The sequence below is a fragment of the Mytilus californianus genome, unplaced genomic scaffold (assembly GCF_021869535.1).
Source record: "Mytilus californianus isolate M0D057914Y unplaced genomic scaffold, xbMytCali1.0.p SCAF_11, whole genome shotgun sequence".
Lineage (NCBI taxonomy): Eukaryota > Metazoa > Mollusca > Bivalvia > Mytilida > Mytilidae > Mytilus > Mytilus californianus.
The window spans coordinates 35,940,338-35,954,912 of NW_026262593.1; the positions used below are offsets into that span (position 1 = coordinate 35,940,338).

General features: G+C 30.5%; 1 protein-coding gene across 1 annotated transcript in view; it reads left to right on the forward strand.

The window, feature by feature from the left end:
• Positions 1-257: 257 nt before the first annotated feature.
• Positions 258-14,575, forward strand: part of LOC127720881 (polyamine-transporting ATPase 13A3-like) — a gene marked incomplete at its 5' end in the record, with an annotated part of 54,398 nt that continues 40,080 nt past the window's right edge. Inside the window, 12 exons of the mRNA XM_052227625.1 lie at positions 258-349; positions 758-835; positions 2,669-2,738; positions 3,849-3,983; positions 6,159-6,228; positions 7,159-7,290; positions 8,145-8,306; positions 9,261-9,418; positions 9,959-10,147; positions 11,072-11,133; positions 11,931-12,075; positions 12,481-12,582. Coding sequence (XP_052083585.1) covers positions 258-349; positions 758-835; positions 2,669-2,738; positions 3,849-3,983; positions 6,159-6,228; positions 7,159-7,290; positions 8,145-8,306; positions 9,261-9,418; positions 9,959-10,147; positions 11,072-11,133; positions 11,931-12,075; positions 12,481-12,582 — 1,395 coding nt within the window. The remainder of the gene's footprint in view (positions 350-757; positions 836-2,668; positions 2,739-3,848; positions 3,984-6,158; positions 6,229-7,158; positions 7,291-8,144; positions 8,307-9,260; positions 9,419-9,958; positions 10,148-11,071; positions 11,134-11,930; positions 12,076-12,480; positions 12,583-14,575) is intronic.

A 14,575-nucleotide genomic window follows, 5' to 3' on the forward strand; every position in this document is an offset into this window, starting at 1 on the left:
TTGAATGATTTTTTATTATGAGGGGATCTGCTTTGTACCTTGTGCTTTTATGTAAGATAAAATATATATTGAATGTTTTTGCTTGTTTTAGATTAAGGTTAAAAAAGGGGAACTATATAGACACTCTAGTTAAAATTTGATACATGCATTCATGTATTCATTCACTCCTATATGTAAATATGTATATTTTGCTTTAACATTTTAATGATCTCATTTCTTTTTATACCTATCTTCTTGTATAAAATGTAATATAACTTATATTTCAGAGTGAAAGTGATTTGAAATACTTTGATTATCAACACATCAGATATATTTGGGACCAAGGAGCACGGAACTTCCATAAATTGTTGTAAGTTTACAATTAGGAATTTAGAATGGGCCTGTACTATAAAAAGTTTTTGATAACTTATAGACTTTAGTCAGAAACCATTATCAACAATTTTAAGTTGATAAATTTTGTGTTTGATTGTAGAAAGTTATATTAGAAAATGTAATAAAAATGTCATGTTTTCAAAAAATCTCGAAATTGAAATCTGTGTGCATAATATGTTCTAAACGTTAGAAACACTACGTTTTATTTTGTTGATATCTTCTATGATTTGACTTACTAATTTACATGAAAATCTACAGCTCCAAGGATAAAAGAAATAATATAATGATGTGCTTGAGAAGTTTAATTTTAATCAGATACAGTCCTAGTGGAAAATTTTAATTATATCTCACTTAAAAAAAACATTAAATCCAATTTATTTTACAGAGATTTGTCGTCCAATGTATCATGCATTTCTATACAAGAAGATTTCCAGGGATTTTCCGTAAAAGAACAAGAACAAAAGTAGGTGTACAGTGAATAGATATAAGAAGATGTGGTATGAGTGCCAATGAGACAACTCTCCATCCAAGTCACAACATGTAAAAGTAAACCATTATAGGTCAAAGTGAGGCCTTTAACACGGAGACTTGGCTCACACCGAACAGCAAGCTATAAAGGGCCCCAAAAATGACTAGTGTAAAACCATTCAAACTTGTATTAACTAAACGTAACACAAACAATCAGAAACCTGACTCAATTGTACCTTCTGTGAAGGAGAAATCTGTCTTATTTAGATCATTGAGAAATTTTTTTTAAAATCAGTTTCACAATTAAACTTTTTTTCATACTTTCACTAAAGATGAAGTGGACCAATCTTAATAAATATAACTTAAAAAAACTATAGGTAGGTATTAATACAAGAAAGTTTTATAAAATTTTGTTGCTTTTTCGTGTCAAATTTACCATGTTGTCAATTTTGTAAATTTGAGATTTTTCTCTTCTTTTTGGAACAAAAAGCATTTATTTCATCTTCTTTGTTATAAATGATTGAAAAATCTAAGAAATTTGAAAAGAAAAAATTGATATGGGATGTACATGTATCTGGTTAAATCACTTCTTGTACCTCTCACCCATTTTCTCAACATTTTGGCTAATGAGACTGACTTGATTGGTTAATAAATAAATTTGGTATATTTACTGTCTTCTGATTGGTTAAAAGTATTACCTTTATTTTCAATGTTGTCAATTTTTATGGCGACACGCCCACTCTGACGTTGTGTATTCATACGCCAACATGTGTGTACGTTGTTATTGTTAATATAAATAATATAAAAAGCTCTTTGAGCCTTATTTTTGATAGAAATTTATTTATAATGAATGACAATAATTTATTTTGAATTTATTGAACCATAAAATTAATTTTTGACTCTTCACATTTTACATAATCTGCTTTGCGGATTATTCAATGTGAAGAGTCAAAAATTAATTTTATGGTTCGATAAACTCAAAATAAATAATAGCCATTCATTAATAAAATTTGAAAATTTTATTACTCAAAAACTACTTATTGTAAATACACATTTTTTTTCACAGAGTTAGTTTGAATATCAAATTTTAAAATTCATTTATATTTTCAACTTGTATCACATGTTTTGGAAATAATTCCAGAACGGGATATCAACGAGACTGAAACATCAGAAGAACATTTTTAACTTTACCTGCTTCTGTAAAGGAGAAATCTGTCCTATTTAGATTCTCAAGCAACTTGTTTAAACAGAACCCTGTATAAACAACTAGAAACCTGACTTAATTGAACCCTTGATAATAGAGAAATCTGTTTTATCTAAATTCTGAGAAAGTTGTTTAAACTGAACTCTGCATAAACAGGTTTAATAAAACCCTCCATACACCAGAAACCTAACTCAACTGAACAATCTATAAACCAGAAATATGAATTAACTGAATCCTAAAAAAAGAAGAAACTTATATTTTCTTAATTTTCTGAAAACCTGTCTAAACTGAGCCCATGATAAACCAAAAACCACAAAAAAACCAGAAACCAGTCTAATCTGAATACTCTGGTACCTGTCTAAACTGAACTTTTATAAACCAGAAATCTTTATATAAATGGAGAGCAGTAGTTTGATTGCCAGTAAGACAAATATTCACAAAAGACCAAAGGACAAGGATGTGAACAACTCTTCATAAACCAGAAACTTGCCTAAAATGAAGTCTTTTATAAACCAGATTCTGTCAAAACCTCCTGGTTTACCAGAGAACTGCATTAACTGTACCCTCCACATACCAGAAACCTGTATAAACTTAACCTTTCATATAGAATGTGATATTTTGTAGGAGATTGGTATATGGTGACAATGTTATAGATGTAGATGTGAAATCATATGGTAAACTTTTTATGGAAGAAGTAAGTAAAGATACCTTTAGGTTCATATCAAACAACATTACATAAAAATTCAAATATTGAGACTCTGGGATCTTGAGATTATGGCTGTATAACAAATGTGAGATTGGGTTTACTACTATCCAGTTTACTCAAGATTTTACAGTATAAGGACCAAGGATATATTAACCCCTCAGGCTTTTTCTGTGACAAGAAACCCCTTTTTTCCCTAGGTTCCTGGCTTGGGATAGACAAGTAAAGAGTTTGGCAAGGTTAAACATGAATGTGAGGATGCATCCTCCACCCTAACCTGGTACAGAGGTGTATAAATACAACATAAGAACAAATTGTAAAAATCAGTTGGAACAATCTTGACTTATCAGATTAGTACTAAGCACTAAAACTAAAAGACAAAAAAACATAAAGTACCAATCTAAGAGTACTACTGTGTGGGTGAAATAGAACGTGATCCTGTGGATATGGTGTATGCCCATATATTTTACAGTTATGGTCATTTTGCCTGTGAGAGAGCTGTCTACTTTCTTGTGGATAGTTTTCTCATTGGAAGTCATACTAAATCTTCTTATTTTGTATAACTAGTTTTTTTTCCTTATTTTTGCTGTCATATTTTATGTCATGTTGTATTAATAGATTATTTGCCATATTTAATGTCATGTTTTTGTTGTTGCCATATTGAATACTATGTATAATAGAAAAACAAAGGAAATGGGGTATCCATCCATGAAACAACAAAATCAGAACATGCACAGAAAAAAACACACAAAAAGCAAAGGAACAACCCTTTTATTGCTTTTCTTCATCTCAAAGTCACAGTGAGGCCTTCAACACGGAGCAAAAAACTCACCTCGTTGCAAGTTTAAGACATCCCCTAGCACTGGTTTGAGTGGAATTCTTTGCAAAATAATTCTGATAGACTTTGTAAGTGGAACACCACCAAATCGGACCCGATCAAAAAGAACATACTGAAAGTAGTACATATTTAAAATATAATAGTTCCTATGCATAGTAGTGTTAGTTTTGTTGCCATATTTGATGTCATGTTGTTTTTGTTGCCATATTTGATGTCATGTTGTTTTTGTTGCCATATTTAATGTAATGTTGTTTTTATTCCAGGTGATCAACCCATTTTACATCTTCCAGATTTGCAGTATTATATTATGGAGTTGTGATTCGTATTATATATATGCTTCATGTATAGCCTTTATCTCACTGGTTTCTATAGCTGTTTCATTATATGAAACCAAAAGGGTAAGACAAATATAGATTTCAGTATTATTTAATAATACAGTATTATGATTTGAAGAGTGCAAATTTTTTTCACAGAATTCAGAGAAACATTTAAATTTTAGACCATCAACACAAAGAGTTAAAATTAAAGTCATAAAATCCTTCAAATTTAACAAAAAAGATGAATAAATACTTCAATGGCTTAGATGTGGAAATAGACTTTCTTTTAAAAGAAAATCTTTTATTTTATTCAAGTCTTCTCATACTCTTAATTGGCAGCATTTCCGTACAGGGCTTCCAAAATTTTTTTGAGCCAGCCGGACATTTCATATCTTATCCCGATTTTAAATCCCTTTAGACTTAGTAAATTAGGCAACTATGATAATCAGTTGGCCATCATATATGATATAACCAATGATTGACATTAAAACGATATTAAACTTTACTTTGATATAAATTCGATGTTCTGACGTAAAGTGTTAAATTGAAAGTGCAGCATTCGAAGTGTGCAACATCGGCGTACTAATTCTGCCTAATTCCGCTTTAGACTCTTTATTTGTGTTGACTTTACAATGGTAAATCACGGATCAGAGACAAATATCGGTGTAAGTTTACGATTGAGTAAAGTAGCCTTTTCAAGTTATTTCTTCAAGAAAATACTCGAAATGAACATTAGATAAAGGTATCAATGATAATTTTAGCATTATTGAAGAATTAGGATGCATAATAAAATGTCCCACCAGCGGACAATAGACACATGCGCACACGTGTACTAGTTCAAACAACATGGTTTTGACGATTATTCGTTTAAAACCTTTTCAAATTTTTCATCAAATCATATTTATTAACGTATTTCTTATAATTTCAATCTTTTAGACTAAATTAGTTAGATGCAACCTGCTGAAATGTAAGAAAATAACTTTGAATACCCTTTAGCGTACCCCAGTATTTAACACGATGTACAGTGTTTTTAAATATAATAATGAATATCATACAAATTCGAATTCATTTATAAATATTCTTATTTGAAGAATTATTTTAAAATCTAAGGATACTTTTTTAAAACTGAATGCTCATTTACAATAATATCTACAAAGCGTAATTAAATAGGATGTTGTTCCATACACGCTTACATGTTTGACCTCGTTTACCTGATCACCTTTATGTTCATTGTTATGCATCATCAATTCTATTGATTAAGACAAGCTAAGGTCTCTCATCAAAGGTAATTGTAATCAGTGAATGATTTATGGCTTCAATATTACTTATTGAAGGGATAATTGTTTGACAGCTTGTTGTTTTTTAAATAAAAGAACAAATGTTTTTTTCTACTTTTTATTGATGTACCAAGCCGTGCATTTGTGTGCCCAGAGGATTAGACTAACTGAGACACTTCAAAGTATGAAATATGCTTCATCAGTTTAATTAAACCCAAATATGACCGAAATATCTTTGTGAAATAGATTGCCACAATTATAAACTATAATGCCCAAACGGACATTTTTAGCGATCGATAGTTGGTAAAAAAGTGAAATGACTGTTTTATGAAAATGCCTTGAATAACAAAAAGTGGCAAACCCATGATATTTGACCGTTTGAGGCTGAGAGCAGCCGGACTTTTTACATAAATTTCGGTCAAGTCCGGAATATATGACCGTTTTGGAAGCCATGTTTCCGTATGCAGTAACCTTAGCCATGAAACCTCTCAAGAGAAATTCTGCAATTGCACAGTGCAAGTACAAATGGAAAATCGTGATTGAGAAAAAGTAAACAAACATGGAAAGAAGATAGTATTATCTGAATCTGAAAGAAAACACATGGAAAATATAAAAAATAAAAATAAATATTGCTTCATCATCCCACTTACTAGACACATGCTCCATGTTTCTGTGTTGATGTTTATCAAGGTCACTATCACCAAAACCTGAAAGTTAAAAGGATTAACAATCACTGGCTGAAATACTTTTGTTGATAATGATTGTACATTATAAATTGGTAATAAATGTAAGACAAAACCAAGCACATAGGACTTTAATAGTTAAGTATATACAAATACATAGGTTCAATAATTTCAGTAACATTATAATAACCAGAAACTTGTTTCATGTAATTTTAAAATCTGATGTTAGTTATGAATAATTCAGTATTGTGAACTGTTATACACCTTTTAAAGCATAATTTATTTCTCCATTTCAGCAAAGCATAACTTTACATAATATGGTAGCATTCTCATCATCGACAATCAGTGTATGCAGAGGTGGAACAGGTAAGAGATGTTCCATTTAATTGGAAGGGGAAGGAGAAGGGTAGAATGGGACTTCCAAAATCCCCCAACAACCAACATACTTTTTTGATTCATTTTTACATACGTCAAATGGACTAACAGCCATAAATGACCCTTGGACTGACGTCCAGAAATAAAACTCTCCTTCCTACCCTCGCACATTCATTTTAAAATAATAGCCCCAAGGTGAATTAATTTGGACACCTGAAAAACATGATTGGTAAATTTTTGGAGGTAAATCATGATAGAATATATGAATAAAAAGGAGATATTGGGTATACATCACAAACAGAAGGATAGAAATAGAAAAGACATCTAGAGGTTTATATAGACATATATTTCAATAATAGAAACCTGTCTGTACTGTAAATAAGCCATAAAAAGTCCATAGTTTCTTTGTATCATACCACTAGAAAAAACAGGGCACACACATATAAGCATATATGGATCCTTAACTGGCACAAGAGATCATCTGTCTTAAAAAAGGTACATGTATGAAATTAAGAATGCTTTAAAATGGATACTTTGTTAATACAAATGCAATTGGATATTTTGAATAAGCTTGAGTGTTCCCAATGACAATACATCCAGAAGAGTACTTTAAATGAAATTATGCGCTAACAGTTCTGGGTTTGAAGAGTTACTGTCAATTGGTGATTTGACGGTTGCTAATGCAGTTTAACTGGTGAAACTGAGCTGAACTGAGACAAAAAGACAGATATTTGCTACTGTCTGATTCTAATGCAATTCTTGTCAAATGTTTTAAAAACTTTTAAAATATCTATGAAATGTCAATTGCTATTGTGCAATGTTCTTCCAAATGACTAACCTTCAACCGCTGAATTGACAGCAAATGTTATCCAATTATAAATAGTGTTACATATCATATTGCATTATAATATATATTTACAGCATATGAAGATGTTCCAGTTAGTAATTTAGTTCCAGGAGATCTTATATCTATACCACATAATGGTTGTACTATGACTTGTGATGCAGTCCTAACAGCAGGGACATGTATCGTCAACGAAAGCATGCTCACAGGTATTGTATTTACGAAGGTTAACAGAAATTGATTGTGCTTGATTGCAAACTTCTGTCAAACTTCAGCACCATCTGTTAGAAAGAGGTATTAGTTATTTTTTCAAAGAAAAACAGCAGCTCAACAACACAAAAAACTGAAAGACATCTGTATGTCTGACATGTATAATAATTTTATACTGAACAATATTTCATGCTCTAATTGGAAAAATATTTTTAATTGAAACTTTTTAAGGGAGTCAAAGCAAACAAGATGCAAACAGTAATTGAATATAATCAAACATACTGTTAATTCAAAAATCTTTGTGACATGATAGGTTTTACAATAAAAACCTGCATGCATTCTAAATATTGATAGCATTTTTTGTAAGCAGCATCTCCTGAAATCACAATAATTATCATCACATTTTCATGTTCTGTTAAAAATTTGCAATAATAAATGCACACAAACATTTCTAAATTTACAGTAGAAGGCTTTTACAATCATTTATTTTAAAAAATATGTGAAAAATTTTCAATTTTTTTTTCTCAAAAATATATGGTTGTTATAATGTCTTAGAAATCATCAATATCATTAGAAAGTATGCCAACTGAATAACCAAATTACCATGTGTCTATTATTTCTGGATGTCACAACCATTTTTGTAAATTATGAAGTCACTGGAGAAAATGTTGAATGACCTCTGAGAGCAAATGTGCTTGTATGACATCAATAGGTCAAAATCTTAGGTCAAGTGTCTCATAATTCCAAACAGCAGTAAGGGCTATGACAATTCATCTCAAATTAAACCAATTTAAAAAATGTTTTTTTTTAATATTAATAAAAGTACATTTTTCTGTTGTCATTATTTTTGCAGGAGAAAGTGTTCCTGTCACTAAAACACAGTTGTCTCACCAAGAGGACTCAGAAGTATATTCTGCTGATCTACATAAACGTCACACATTGTTTTCTGGGACCAAAGTTTTACAGACCAGATATTATGGTCATGCCAAAGTCACTGCTGTTGTTGTTAGAACAGGTAAATTCACAAAATATCACACTGTTTTTTTGGAAGTAGAATTTTACAGAATACACAATATGGTCAGGCATAAGTAACATCTATTTTTGATGAGTTTTTGATATAGATGAACTTACTTAAGCAAATATGTCCATTGAATCAGGATATCTTGACCAAGATCATCGTATACAATATATCAAGTTACTGCCTTTAATCTGAAACTGTGCATTGTATTATTTTTAATTCTGAAATCCAAAAAACTGTGTAAAAATACAAACTATTTTTTGGTCAGTTCTCCATATTTTAAGTCATCTGAAAAGACGCATTTGAAACTCCTAATTTTAATTTTATGGGCATTAATCAGTGGGAAATACAGATTCAAATTTTAAAGTGCTCAATAACAATCTTTCACATTTTAGAAAAATTCTATAAAAATTATTCAAATGGTTACTATAATCAGTTAAAGAAAACTTTCTGAAAGTAAGTAAGTATTGCAAATCTATAAGAAAAAAATATTTTCATTTCCTTGAGAGACAAGAATCAACGATCTAAAGTAAGTTTTCTTGTGCTTTAAATTAGATTATGACATTCAGTTAAGTTTGTTTCTGTAAAATAAAGATTAGAAAATTTATGAAAAGGAATATTATTTAACCACAATGTTGAATACCTACTTTAATTGTAAACAAAATTAAATCATACTGACATTTTGGATTTGATATTTTATAATAGAGTGAGGCTGTACTGCATTCACTGTCTATCTATCTGTTCATTCTTTCGAAATTTTTTCGTCACCCTTTTCTCAGGTACTATTGAACAAAATGACTGTATTTGGTCAGCAGGTTGACAGTGATGAGTTGTAATGTATGAGCATTGTGGGATATATCAGACACCTACTTCCTGTTTGAATGGACTTTCAATTTCCAGTAGGGGTATGCTCATGATTATAATGATTGATGTTTTAATGATATTTTATAGGTTTTAAGACTGCCAAAGGAGAGTTAGTTAGAGGAATTCTGTACCCTAAACCTCTAGGATTTAAGTTTTACCAGGATGCAATGAAGTTTGTGTTGTTTCTAAGTGGTATAGCTTTAATGGGAATGACATATAGTGTTGTAATACTAGTCAGAAAAGGAGTAAGTTGTTTTATAGTGAATAGATAATTAAAAGATACTATAACAAACACTGTTTCTTGCACTTATCATTTCTTGTGGTAAATGACTTGGACCATGATTACACACAATTAATGTTAAAACTTAAAATATCATACAGTTTATCATGCTTCATGAAATCAGAGTTAAATTTGACTACTTGGGAATCAACAAATTTGAGAGAAAAGTATATGACGCTAGCCACATTCAAATATTGTAAATTCAGAAATGCTTTTATTATTGCAAAAATTAAAACTGGCATTTTATATTTTGATAGCATTATTTGTATGCAGCATGTTCTTAAATTGCAATAATTAATTTCACATTCTTGGAATAAATTCATGCGATAATTTCTGATTTTACGTATCTGGGCCTTCTTGTTTGTAGTAGATGAAGTTGTCAAAATGGAATTAATGTTAAATTTTATGATTGTAGTAACACATTATTACATATTTGAATCAATGATAAAGTATGTTACACTATATCAGAGTGTAGATAGTAAGAATTTTTTATGATATATTTCAGGTTGTGATACCAAAGATAATTTTACGTGCCTTAGACATTATAACTGTGATAGTCCCACCTGCCTTACCAGCTGCCATGACCATTGGAACAGTTTATGCTCAAAATAGATTAAAAAAGACAGGAATATTTTGTATAAGTCCTCCAAGGATTAATTTCTGTGGCAGGCTTGATCTCTTCTGCTTTGATAAGGTTAGACTTTAAATAAAATTGATAGAGGTGTTAAAGAAAAGATAGATTAAGGATTTATTTCAAGTGTAGAATTTCATATGTAAGGTGACAGTGATGTCATGAACATGTCATTATGGCACATTCAACAAAATATTGCCATGACACAGGAATGATTTGACCTTTCCTTCTCCTTTTTTAGGTTAGAAATGTGAAACATATGGCTCTAGCTCAAAGTAGGAGTGATTTAAGTGCTTGAGAAGAACAACTTAATGCAGACTTTGTTTCAACCATAAGCATCTTTCTATGCCCCACCTACGATAATAGTAGGGGCATTATGTTTTCTGGTCTGTGCGTCCGTTCGTTCGTCTGTTTGTTTGTTAGACTGTCCGTCTGTCCCGCTTCAGGTTAAAGTTTTTGGTCAAGGTAGTTTTTGATGAAGTTGAAGTCCAATCAACTTGAAACTTAGTACACATGTTCCCTATGATATGATCTTTCTAATTTTAATGCCAAATTAGAGTTTTGACCCCAATTTCATGGTCCACTGAACATAGAAAATGATAGTGGGAGTGGGGCATCCGTGTACTATGGACACATTCTTGTTATATCCTCACTTTAGAAGTGGGGCTATATTGCAATCACCTTGTCTGTCAAATATTTTTCGTGACACTTTTCTCAAAAACTACTGAACTTTTCAAATCTGTCAGATACTGTCAACCTGTTTACTGATACTTTGAATTTTTCAATATGTTGAATGAACTTGACATTTTTTCATTACTTATTTCCCCAATACTTTTGAACAGAATGACTTTATATTTGGTCAGCTTCTAAACAGTGATGAGTTGTAGTTTGTGTGTGCTTTCAGATCTGTCTGACACCTACTTCCTGTTTTCTGATACTTTGAATTATGAGTGACAACTTTTGCATTCTTTTTCTTTATTCTTTTAGACAGGAACACTTACGGAAGATGGATTGGACATGTCTGGAGTTTTACCTGTTCATGATCAAAGGTAATAATTAAAAATGTGAAGATATCCAGCAACCTAAAAACACAATTAAAACAGAAGAAACAGCAAATATTGTTAACAAAACAAACTTATCCTTAAATCTATTAAGACATGCTTGAAACATTTATAGAAAATAAAACTATTAAGAATTAGAAAAAAATTAACAAACTCCTGAAAAGCTTTAGAAAACAGTGACAAAATCTCTTAATTCTATGGTATTATACTCTTAACATACATGATACCAATCGATTAATGGAATAAATAACTATGGTCTTAACCTTGTGTGGTGCATGTGCTTCCAAATAAGATTGGGGGTTGAACCAGTTTTTATGGTTCTAAATTTCTTACTACTATGTAAGGGAAATTAATTGTTTTTCAGACCTGACTACTTTATATCAATGTAACATATCGAAGTATTTAAGGTCAGGAAATATGTATCTCTTTCAAGAAAGTGTTTAATCAGGATTGTGCTGAATCACTTTTATCTGTTGACAACCAGACATAAGTGATGTCATGGCATGGAATTAGCTCTTGGGTGCCAAAGAACTTTACATAACATTCCTATTTTGTACATAAGTTAGGCCATTTCTTTTCTCGTTTGAATTTTTAAATTTTTTTTCATGCTGTGATGTTTTATAGCTTACTATACTGTATGGGTTAAGCTGGTAAAGGCTGCACGATGACCTACTGTTGCTAACATCTAAGTTATTTGGACTCTGGTGGATAGATGTCTCATTGGCAATTATACCACAGCTGATTCTTTTTATTTTTATATAGTTAAATGTCCTAAACTTTTACAGGTTTATTGGAGTGGTATACAACCCAGCAGAGCTAGAAAGAAACCATGTGATACAGTGTATGGCAACCTGTCATTCTCTAACATTGATCGATGGGGAATTGTCTGGTGATCCTTTAGACCTAATCATGTTTGAATCCACTAAATGGGTAAACTATATCTTATTATAGCTCGTTTGTAAGACATATACACATCTTAAAGCTTCTATTTTACTGTAATATCAATTTAGAAATAGATATATATCTGGGCGCTTTTTCAATTTCTTTCTTTTCATAGCTAAAGAATTAAAGCCAATTAAGGTAACCATTTGGGAAACACAACACAAGCAGGTACTTCTCTGTTTCCAAAATAAGAAAAAAAACCAAGTGTCTCTTTTAGCAGCATTAGGTAGACAGTACTTATGTATATAGCTTTACTTTGGATAGACGTGTTTTCTCCAAGAATTGCAATGTATTTCTCAAGTGCAGAAGAATTTAAAAAACAAAAGAATAAGTTACATTGCCTGAAATAGACAAAAAAAAATCCTCCACATTTTGTTTCATTTTCTTTTGTAGATTTTAGAAGAACCAGGCAGAGATACCAGTAAATTTGATACCATCATGCCGACTGTAGTCAAACCCTGTACAAAGGATACCTTCTTGTCTAATGCAAAAGAGGTTTGCTATACTATAGTTGAATGCATATTTAAAACTGATTTTCTTATTTAAAGATTTAGGTGGATTATTAAAAAACGAGTCATGTTCTACCTATTTTAATGGCTTACAGTAGAATATATATTTCTTTGCATCGCTTAAAGGGGCATTAGCTACGAGATATAAAAAAAAATAAAAATATGATTTTTTTTGGTTTAACCATTATTGAAAGTGAAATAGTGAAATAATAATTCGCTTTTAGCGGCCAGTTTGGTTCAATTTTGTCAAAATAAGCTAAGAAACATCGCTGATGAAAATATTCACTTGCAAGTGAATGATTCCACCTCATTGAATCCGTATTCATGTGACCTTCAATTTAACCCCTTAGCTAGAGATGGGTTAGGCATAAATTAGGCATGTTCAGCTATTAAAAGGAAAAGAATGTCAACATTGAAAGTGAAACAAGGGTAAACCAATTGGTTGACTGATTCGATCCATAAAAACTCATTGTTATACAGGTAAAAACAATGATTAATATATTTTTTAATCTATAATTTGAAATCAAACAGACCTAGAAAAATCCAATTGCATGTGTTCGCTATCTATTTATATCTATATTTATGTTTATATCAGGTTATAAAACCGTTGTCAGTCTTCAGAGGTCACCTCAATGGTTAATTAGATGGCGTCTAGACTAAAATACACACAAAATGTTCATACATATTATCGAGTCAATGCATCGTAAATTGATTATTTTAGACTTTTTATAATTTGGATATCCTTTTTATAAATTAAATATGAGAATTTGAGTCAAAGCCATGAACATGAATTTGACAGCTAATGCCCCTTTAAATGTATATTTATTTTTTTTTAATTTCCAAAATCTATTTTGTTCTTTGTAATAATAAGATCACCTACATGTATGCATAAAATAGTTATGTTGGATATCTTTTTTATGAAATTTACATTAATTTTTTAATGTTTTATAGCAAAAAGTAAGTAGTCAATTCTCAATTTAATTTCTAAAATCTGCTGACTTCTTTTTATCTTTACAGAGTAATTTTCAATAAACTGTGCTAATTTTTCCATGCATTTAATAGTGGCTAGAATGAAGTTATGATAAAGGCTTAGGCTTTTAAGTACATGTATATCTGCACATTCAACTTTTTCATAAGGTATATCTAATATCTTGTTCAATGTATACCTGACTGATTCCATTAAAAGGACAGGTGAACATTTTTCAAGTTAAATAGTTAAAGGACTTTTGGCCAATACTGCCCATTCAAATCGAATTAAATCTTTCAGTGTTATATATTAGACACAAACAATCATAATTCAAAAACCAAGATAGCTTAATAAATATTGTAGATTTCATTTTTGTCTCACATCAAGATGTCATTAATTTCCAGTGTGTTTAACTATATATATCCCTTCAAAAATAGTTCATAAAAAGCTCCTTTTACACACTTGTCAAAGGGAGGTTTATGTACAAACAAATGGGATATATAATGCCCATTTCTTGATAACAAAAAGAAAAAAAAACTTACACTTTACTTTTTTACCAATTTGCACGAAACCCAATTAATAATGAGCTTCAAGCAAGAAAACGATTAAAATAAGAATTGCAAACACATTGCTACTATATATATATCAGCATGCAAAAGTTAAATTTTTAGGACATCTTGAATATCTTGAATAGTAATAAATTTTAGAAATTGGATAATGCACTGTGAAAAAAACAATCATAATTGCTTGACTGAAGGCTTTTAAACATTGTAATCTATAAGACAGATGTTACATGAATATACCAGAATGCCATTGTACCTGCTACCATTACATGGAATGAATTGATTTTGTTTTAATTTAAGGAATGTGCAACCTCAATATTATTGATTTTTAATGTAAACATTTTTTCTCATTATTGAAGGCCTATAAATGCTTACTACCACTTGATTTTAACTCAGGTGGATAGTTGTCTCATTGTACCACATTCTTTTCATTTTTATTTTCAAATGCA